This window comes from Dama dama, chromosome 9, assembly GCF_033118175.1.
Source record: "Dama dama isolate Ldn47 chromosome 9, ASM3311817v1, whole genome shotgun sequence".
In the NCBI taxonomy this organism is placed as follows: Eukaryota; Metazoa; Chordata; class Mammalia; order Artiodactyla; family Cervidae; genus Dama; species Dama dama.
In genome coordinates this window covers 14,942,850-14,951,905 of record NC_083689.1, presented here as the reverse complement: position 1 = coordinate 14,951,905, position 9,056 = coordinate 14,942,850, and the positions used below count along the sequence as shown (strand labels likewise).

The window sequence follows — 9,056 nt, the reverse complement described above, 5'->3', positions numbered from 1 at the left end:
GGCATGTCTTGTTGGCCAGAGGCTCACTGACCAGGCCATGGGCCCCTGGTGTCCATGAAATGCAGTGAGGTGACACAGACACTGTGGGAGCCAGACTTTCATAATAAAAACTTAATTCTTGCACAAATCTACAGCTTTTAAACAGTAAAATGAAAGGCCCAGTGTCACCTAGAAAGAGGACTTGAAGCAGCACGTGGGAAGTAGAGTGGCTCTGGGTCATCAGGGCATGTGGTTACCGGCTCTGCTCAACTGTAAGACACACGGGGGACGGGGGAGGCCAGTAAGGAGGGGGCAGTGGAGAGAGAAGGCCCCACCACTGTCCCCCACCTCCCCCCCAGCACCCCAGCCCTGTCTGAACCACTTACTGTATGTGGAGATGTCAATTTCTTCTGGAAGCTCTGCCACGTTCACTTCAAACCGGTCCTGGACATCATTGAGGATTTTGGCATCGTTCTCGTCAGACACGAAAGTAATGGCCAGGCCTTTGGTACCGAAGCGACCCGCACGGGCCACCTGGAGGGAGATAGGAGCAAGGGTCAGGCTGAGGGCAGACAGACAGAGGTCCCCATCCAACATCAACCCTGAAAAAGGGGCAGGAGGGAAGGGACACCCCCATGGGCCACTCACACGGTGGAGGTAGGTGTCTGAGTCCTCAGGCATGTCGTAATTGAAGACAATGTTGACGCGCTCAATGTCCATCCCTCGGCCAAACAGGTTGGTGGCCACCAGGATCCGCCGCTGGAAGTCCTTGAACTGCTGATAGCGTGACAGACTGGGTGCAAGAGGAACAAGGGGCGGCCATCAGACACGGGGACCCTGGGTGGCATCTGTTCCACCGGGCCTGCCAGGGGCTGAGGGTGGCCTGCACGCACTCACCGCTCCTCCTGGGCCATGCCCCTGTGGATGGCAATGGCTGGGAAGTTCTGTTCCACCAGGAGCTGGGCCAAGGCCATGCAGCGCTGCACTGACTTCACAAAGATGACCACCTGTGATGGAGGGAGAGACAGACCCGCGTCAGGGCCAGACTCCCTCCCCCAGGCCGGGAACCCCAGCACAGGCCACGGGCGTGCAGAAGCATCACCTGGTTAAACTCCAACACATCCAGGAGGTCGAAGAGCTTGCGGTTCTTCTCACTGTCCTTGAGTTTCACGTAGTACTGCTGTAGTCCGTGCAGCGTGAGCTTGGTCTCGTCGTCCACGAACACCTCCATGGGCTGTGCGGGGAGGAGAGCAGGAAGAGCCAGGCGGGGCTTACTGCTGGGCCTTCTGCCTGCCCAGAACCTTCCAAAAGCGACTCCGTGGTGGCAATACTTCCAAGAGGCCTCTGTACCCCCGTTAACACTTGTCTCCCAACAGCTGGATCTAAGGTCCGGCCCGGTTCAGGTGTAGACCAAGCTCTCAGCTCCCAGTCTGACAAGAGAGGAAGAGGCTCCGCCGGCCTTCCAGCATGCTTGTGCCATGAGGGCAGCGTGGATGTTGGGGAGCGGCAAGAGCCTGCACCCTCGGAGGCCGAAGCTACCGCACAGAGCTCTCCGCCATTACTCACATCTTGCATGAACTTCCTGCACACGGGCCGGATCTCCTTGCTCAAGGTGGCGCTGAACATCATGCACTGCTTCTCATGGGGGGTCAGGCGGAAGATTTCCTGCACGTCCCGCCGCATATCTGGCAGTGAAGGGAGAGCAAGAAATGGGGCGTCAGCGCCTGCCAGACCATGACCCCCACCCGGATCCAGTCCCTCCCAACCTGTGCCAGGGAGCCGCTGGCCCCATGACAAGGGCGGTGTGAGCGCAGACTGCCAGAGGGGGGAGTCCCAGGTGCCTGAGGCCCAGACTCAGGGTAATAAGCAGAGGCGCGGGAGGAGCGGCAATCCACTTACACGCTGCCAGAGCGGAGCAGCCGTGCCAGCGCGCCTCCAGCCACGCTTCAGGGTGGGGAGCCTGAGGCAGAGACAGCCGCTGGAGTGAGAGCTGCAGCCGCCTCCCAGGCACAAGCCCCAGCTCCCACTAGCCGTCAGGGCTCCCTTAGCGCAGGCGGGGGCCTAGAGCTAAACCAGCGGGTGGCAGGGCCACGGTCCTCGGCTAACATGGACATGTGCCCAGACACGGCTCATCTTGGGCCATGTGGTCCCACTCCAAGATCCAGCTCAGAAGCCGCAGTTCACTCTGCCAAATGCCAGGACTTGCCCGCAAATCTGCTTCCAGGAGACCTGACTGCCGGCCACCCACACGACCCCACTCTGGGGAACCCTCTGGCCTGCCTGTCAGGGCCTGGCTCTGAAGTCCGGGGGATGATGTGGGGGGCCTCCACAGCCCGCAGACCCGGCGCAAGACACTCACCCAGCTGCTCCAGCATCTTGTCGCACTCATCCAACACGAAGTGCTTCACGTTCTTCAGGTTGAGGCTCCTATTGCGCACAAGTGCCAGGATCCGGCCTGGGGTCCCCACCACCACATGGGGACAGTTCCTCTTCAACACCTCCTCATCCTTCTTGATGGAAAGGCCCCCAAAGAACACAGATACCTATGCGGGGGAAAGCTGCTGTCAACCATCTGGTGGCCAAAAGCTCACACCCAACTCTTGTGACTATAGCCACTCAGTTCACGACCCTGCGAAGCCCCCACCGCCACCCCAGACCTGGTGCCTGGGGACAGGAGAGGCCTCAGAGCCTGGCCCCAGCTCCACTGTAAAGCAGCCCCAGGACTGAGACTGGCACAGGCCTCTGGGGCCCATTCATAATTCATCAGGCTTTTAAGGAGCATAAACCACCACAAACCTCAAAGGCAGCCGCTGCAGCCAAGCTTGGTTAATGCTGGCTGGGCCAGAGCTGAGGCCAACAAGGCTACAGAGGACCACACCACACCCCACCCAGCCTGGGGTACTCACCTTGACACTGGGCATGTATTTGGAGAACCGCTCGTACTCCTTACTGATCTGGAAGGCCAACTCTCGAGTGTGGCACATCACTAGGACCGTCACCTGTGGGGCAGAGGGGGACAGAGACCCTCAAGGCAATGTCCAAAGTCCTCCCCTGGCCAGAACCCACAATAGTGCTGGTCCCTGGCGGCCCCCACCCCTTTGGGCCACTGGAAGGTCCAGTCCACATGACCCCATCTTCTCCCAGTCTATCAGCTGCTGCTCACTCCCTGTATCTTCTTACTTTCTTCCCTAGCAGGTTTTAAGACTTAACTGTTTGTTGTTTTTGTTTAGTCCCTCAGTCACGTCTGACTGTTTGACCCAATGGACTGTAGCCCAGCAGGCTCCTCTGTCCATGGTTGCCATTTCCTCCTCTAAGGGATCCTCCTGACCCAGGGACTGAACCTGCATCTCTGCACTGGGAGGTGGATTCTTTCCCGCTGAGCCACTGGGAAAGCCCTCCCTACGTCTCCTTATAGCTACTCTGGTGTGTCCCCCTACGCCAGGGAGACACCTAGCTGGTGACACTCTCCATGCTAACACCTTCCTGAGCCTGCCCCCTGGCTGGCCTATGACCATCAGGGGAAGGCTACCCCACCTTCCTGGCCCACAATGCCAAGGACTGAAACCACACCATGGCCTCCCATGAAACCCTTTCCTCCTAGACCACCCACCCTAAGGTCAGTAACACCCAGGGAGGTGTGCCCCAGCATGTCAAGAACAGAACACCTGCATGTGCCTCAATTATCCCCTCAAAATAGTGAACTACAACATTTAAGGCATGAGAAGACAATTGTGTCCTGTCGGCAATAAAAGCAGTAACAAAACCATGTTCAGTGTAAGACCACCTTCACATATGTGCACGATCTAGAAAAGCACATGTAGAAATTACAGCCGTCTTGCCAGACTGGGCACTTTTCAGTTTTTCCTCTTGGGTTATCATTTTGGGGGCAATATTGGTAACAACTAACTGAGTGCATGCATGCTAAGTTGCTCACTTATGTCCAACTCTTTGTGACGCCATGGACTCACATGGACTGTGAGGCTCCTCTGTTCATGAGATTTTCCAAACAAGAATACTGGAATGGGTTGCCATCTCCTGCTCCAGTAGAACTAAGTACCGTACTTAATTTTAAAAGTTCACAAAGAGGATGCGGGAACAAGGATTTTTAACAAGAGGACCCATGATTCCTGCTGCATCAGGAAGCTAGCGCCTAGCAGGGAGGGTGTCCACCCACCTGTCCATTGACGGGCTCAATCTGCTGAAGAGTGGCCAACACAAAAACTGCTGTCTTGCCCATCCCTGACTTGGCCTGGCACAGGACGTCCATGCCCAGAATGGCTTGTGGGATACACTCGTGCTGGACTGAGGGAAGAGAGTACATGAGCTATCAGAAACCGGATGGATGTTCCTCGTGCAGGCCCCTCACCAGGTGGCTGAGTGGACCGTGCCGAGGCAGTGAGAGGAGAGCCGAGGGAGGGAGGACCCAGGGATGCGTACCCTCTGATGGGTGCTCAAAGCCACAGTCCACTATGGCCCTCAGGAGCTCCGGCTTCAGCAGAAAGTCCCGGAAGCCAGAGCTGTGGATGGAAACATAGGAACCCTTCACGTCTTTCTTGGGGGGAGGTGGAGCGCTCTCTGGAGGTGCCTGAGGCTCTTCATCTTCCTCATAATCCAGAAGCTCGTTTTCCACATCCTGTTCCGCCATGCTGCTGAGAACAGAGGAGGGAGGACAGGGCTCAGAGAAGCAACAACAGTGACTGATGCAGGCAGGAAAATTCCCAGAGGGAGGGGGAAAAGGGAGTTGTGCACAGAAGCTGCAAGCTGCTGAAACAAGTCCGAGGTGGGTGAGGTCCTGGGGTCCGGTCTGGCCGCCCAGCCACTGAAGCCAAGACTGGACATCATTCTCCGATCTCTCTTTAACTCACCTCCGACACTGACTCCCGCAGCAGACCCCACCACTCCACCTGTGTAGCACTTCCCAGCTTCCGCCTGTTGTGCCCACATCTCCACCACCCTCCACCAAGCTGCCTCACCTCTCCCTGGGACCTTCAGGCCACAATCACAGGTGCACCGAGTGAAACCCCAATTCCTTTCCACTTGCAACCTCCCTCACTGGCCCCTGCCCACCCCATTCCATACCACCACCAGCCTCATTTGGCTGCTGATACTTATTGAGCCTCTACCCCAGCTCAGGTCGCCCAGCCCCATAGGCACGACTCTGCTGCATTGCTTCTGGTCTCTGAACAAATAAATGCCTCCTTCTCAGCATCAAGGTCTCAGCTCTACTGAATAGCCTCAGACCACCTAGTCTCAAGGACTCCCCTCCACTGTCACTCCCCAAGGACCCCACCCTGAGCCTGGAGATGCAACTGCCAGGATGCTGGAGAGATGGGAGCTTCTGAGCTCGCCAGTGTCTACCCAGCCCCAGCTGCTCCTGCTATTTGTGGTTTGCACAAGGGAATAATTAAGTGCTCTCATGAAAAGACCTCCCATTGGGCCTGGAGCCAGTAAGAATACAGCCAAGATGGTAAAAAGAATTAATACAAAGTGCAATCACTTCCTGGCTTCATTTAATTCAGCCACACAGAGCACCTAGTGGGTGCAGGCTACAGGGACCCAAACATGAGAATACTGTCTTTTGTCCTCCCTGTTGCACCCCAGCCTCCAGTCAAGGGGTGGTTGTTGCTGTCATTTTAGTTGCTAAGTCGTGTCTCTTTGTGACCACACGGACTGCAGCCCGCCAGGCTCCTCTGTCCACGGGATTTCCCAGGCAAGAATACCAGAGTGGATTGCCATGCCTTCCTCCAGGGGATCTTCCCGACCCAGGGATTGAACCGGTGTCTCCCGCATTGGGAGGTGGGTTCTTTACCATTCAGCCACCAGGGAAGACCAGTGTAGGGGGTGGAAGTGCTAAAAATAGTCCCTCTTCCTGAGATGGATTTTGAGGGTCCCAGGCCCAATTTGTGGCCCTTTCGCCACTCATCCTCTGTGACTATGCAGCCCCAGGGCCTTAACCACCTCCATGAGGCCTCTCTATGGACAACCTCTCCCCTCCACCCGCATCTCAAAAAAGGCAACTCCATTCTCTAAACTGTTCTGTCTTTTCTCTTTTCCTGTCCCACCAGCCAATAAATCTAAGCAGGTCAATCAGGCCACTTCTCACCCCTGCTACGTCACTGGTTCTCAGGCTGTCGTCACATTTCTTTTTAGTTTAGAGCAGCTTTATGGACACATTCACATGCCATACAAGGCAGTTTAAAAGATACATTTTATTGGTTTCTTGTGCAGTCACAAATATTTTCAACTGCTGCCACAATCATCTTTAGCACACATTTCCTCATGTCAAAGACTGCACCCTCAGGCTACCATCCTGTGCCTCTCAACTCCCTTTGGCAACCACTAATCTACTTTCTTTTTATGAATCTGCCTATTTGGGACATTTCATATAATGGAATCATACAACATGTGACAGTCTGACTTCACTCACCTAATTTTTCAAGGTTCCTCTATATTGTGGCCATGTATCAGTACACCATTTCTTTTCGTGGCCAATGAATATTCCTTTTTACTGGAATAATACAGTTCGTTTTATCCATTGTCAGCTGATAGGCACCTGGGCACCGTCACCTCGTGCCTGGATTATGCCAAAAGCCGCCTTGTTGGGCTCCTTGCTTTCCATCTCCCACTCCCCCTTCAAGGCCCCTCAGCTGCTGGAGGGAGCCTAAAAAAGCTAAGTCAGAGAATGCCACTCCTCTGCTCAACACCCTCCACAGGATCCCACTGTGTTCAAAGCAAAACAGAGTCCTCACCACAGACTATCAGGCCCGGCACAACCTGACTCCCCCTATACTCAGTTTGTCACCCCCGTCACCCTCACACATAGGCCTTGCTGCTGAGCCTCAAACATGCCTCAGCACCTTTCAACTTGCTTTTCCCACTTTTTTCAGACCTCTGTTGCTTCAGAAAGGCATTTTCCATTGTGTTTTGTCACTCTGTCATTCCAACTCTTATTGACACCACGGACTGTAGCCCACCAGGCTCCTCTGTCCATGGGATTTTTCAGGCAGAAATACTGGAGTGGGTTGCCATTTTCTCCTCCAGGGGATGTTCCTGACCCATGGATCAAACCCCCATCTCTGTGTCTCCTGCACTGCAGGCAGATTCTTTACCCACTGAACATCTGGGAAGCTGTTCTGTTGTTCCAAAAAGGCATATTCCAAAGTTGGGTCCAACTAAAAAAACACCCCCTCCAGTCATGCCAGCCCAGCACCCAGAACAGGACCTGGTTCATAACAGGTAAGCACTCAAGAAGAGCAAATGGCTGAATAAATGGAATTAGAATCGGGGCCTCACGGCAGAGTTTAGGGGCTAAGCAAATATCCTCATAGGATTCTTGAAAGAGGCAATCTGATACAAGTACTGAGGATTCCTACTGGTGAAAACAGGAAAGCTCACTTCAAGCATCAAAGAAAAGAAGAGGCGCCAGCAAAGGGCAGTCCAGAAACCACTAGATCCTTTCAGGGGTTGGAAAGAACTGGTTGCTTGAAGCAAGTGGCAGAAAACCAAGCTGGTTAGGCCCAGAGTATTCATACTTAATTCGCTGAATAAGAAATCGCTGATTAGGTTTTTAGTTGTGACTCAATCAGGATTTGCTCAAGACCAAGTTACTCCAGAGAAGATGGAGTGAGGTAAGGGACCAGCAGCAGGGAAAACCAGACACCAAATCAAAGAGGGTTAACCACGGTGGGAGCATTGTTAAAGAGGGAAAAGAGGGTGGATCACCCTACAGGGAGGGACCAACCCCTGGGGGAGCCTTGGACTAAAAAGAGCCAGCGTCTTCTACTCTGGGCTTCAAATACGGAAAGAGATGTGCATTCCAAAAAATAAGAGTTCGAAGAAACTCTTTTTGTTTTAATGGGGAGACAAATTTAGTGACAGACTAAGTTTGAGACACAAAATTTCTAGGGACTGGCTAGACAGAACCTAAAAATCAAAACAAATTACATCAGGAAAAGATTTGGCGCTGTTTGCTCCACCCAGAGAAGGTGGCAGAGGCCCCAAGAGCTGATCAACTTGAAAGCTGACAGACGACTAAGTAACAACCCTTTCGCGTACCCTTTTCACCCTGAAGTGCCCCCAAAGAGATTTTCATCTAAGACTTTGTTCCTTACTGGAACATCACTTTTTGCCCTAAATCTCTGGAACTACGAATCCACCCCCCGAAACGCAAAGCAAGAACGGAGGAAGAGTCTTTCGATCTTGAAGATCGTCACGTCTACAAGCTCCGGCTTCGCGCACCGCGGCCCCAGACCCCCGTGTCGCCTCCTGTCCCCTCCCCAAATCGCCTCGGGCTTCCAAGAACAGGCAGACTTTGCCCCAAAGTGGGGTTCAGCCTGCAGGCGGCCATGACAACCCTTCCCGGAAGCGGGCCCGTGCCCGCGCGCCAACGGCCGGTCCGCCCCTCGCGCATGCGCCCTAACGCCCAACGGCCGCCAACCCGCGCTCCGGACAGCCCAACACCCCGCCTCCCCTTGTCTCGCGCTCGGTCTCCTTCCCTCAACCCCTGGCGTCTCCTATCTCCCGCTCGCCCGCAGATCCGACGTCTCCGCACCGCGGCCCCGCGCCTTGGCCAGCCGCTCACCTGATTCCTTGTTCGCCTCCGCGTGCTGCGAAGAGAGCCACCCGACTCTGGTTACAGTTCTCGCGCCCCGACACGAGCTGTTGCGCTTCCTGTCTCCGAGTGCGGCTCAGCTCACTGGGCCGCTCGCTTTTCATTCAAGAGAGGCGGGAGCGATGATTGGATTCTGTGGGAGGTGTCTGGAGGCTATTGGTGGAGAGGGGAAAAGGGCGTGCCTCATGCCTCCGATTCATTGGTCAATCTAAAAGTAGGCGCCGGAGTGGGCTGACCCAGGCGGGCGTCTGCGAGCGTACGGTACCGTCACGTGGTCGAGGTTGTGACCGGCTCGTGTGCCACCATATTTAGTCCGGGCAACCGAAGCCTTGATGTGGGCCCAGAGTGAGTGTCTCGCTCTTATGAAATAAGACCTCTACGCTGAGGGAAGAAGTTTTCGAAGTGGTCCTGCAGCGTAGAGGTTCTGAAAGGGTTCTGAGAAGGCTAGGGAGCTTGGAATAACACC

The 9,056-nt window shown here is 54.8% G+C and overlaps 1 protein-coding gene across 2 annotated transcripts; it reads right to left on the bottom strand.

Annotated features, from left to right (window-relative positions):
• Positions 1-96: 96 nt before the first annotated feature.
• Positions 97-8,710, bottom strand: DDX39A (DExD-box helicase 39A). Of its 2 annotated transcripts, none has more exons than XM_061150099.1 (11): positions 8,561-8,710; positions 4,417-4,628; positions 4,154-4,281; positions 2,886-2,978; positions 2,339-2,522; positions 1,546-1,664; positions 1,082-1,213; positions 877-986; positions 628-772; positions 366-513; positions 97-249 (listed from the first exon to the last, which is right to left on the bottom strand). In XM_061150099.1, the coding sequence occupies exons 1-11, from the start codon at positions 8,692-8,694 to the stop codon at positions 233-235; spliced, it is 1,422 nt and encodes a 473-aa protein (XP_061006082.1). In that variant the 5' UTR covers positions 8,695-8,710; the 3' UTR covers positions 97-232. The 2 variants fall into 2 exon arrangements, with proteins under 2 accessions (XP_061006082.1, XP_061006083.1); XM_061150100.1 differs by having other exon boundaries at positions 4,417-4,625; positions 8,561-8,707.
• Between the last annotated feature and the right edge of the window lie 346 nt (positions 8,711-9,056).

What these genes read in the sequence shown, in the direction of transcription:
- DDX39A (XM_061150099.1), bottom strand. Translation starts at nt 8,694, where the DNA reads ATGAAAAGCGAGCGGCCCAGTGAGCTGAGCCGCACTCGGAGACAGGAA. An exon ending in TTGAGCCCGTCAATGGACAG is followed by an intron (nt 2,979 to 4,153) that starts GTGGGTGGACAC and finishes TCTGCCCCACAG; the next exon opens with GTGACGGTCCTAGTGATGTG. An exon ending in GCAGGAAGTTCATGCAAGAT is followed by an intron (nt 1,214 to 1,545) that starts GTGAGTAATGGC and finishes CTCCCCGCACAG; the next exon opens with CCCATGGAGGTGTTCGTGGA.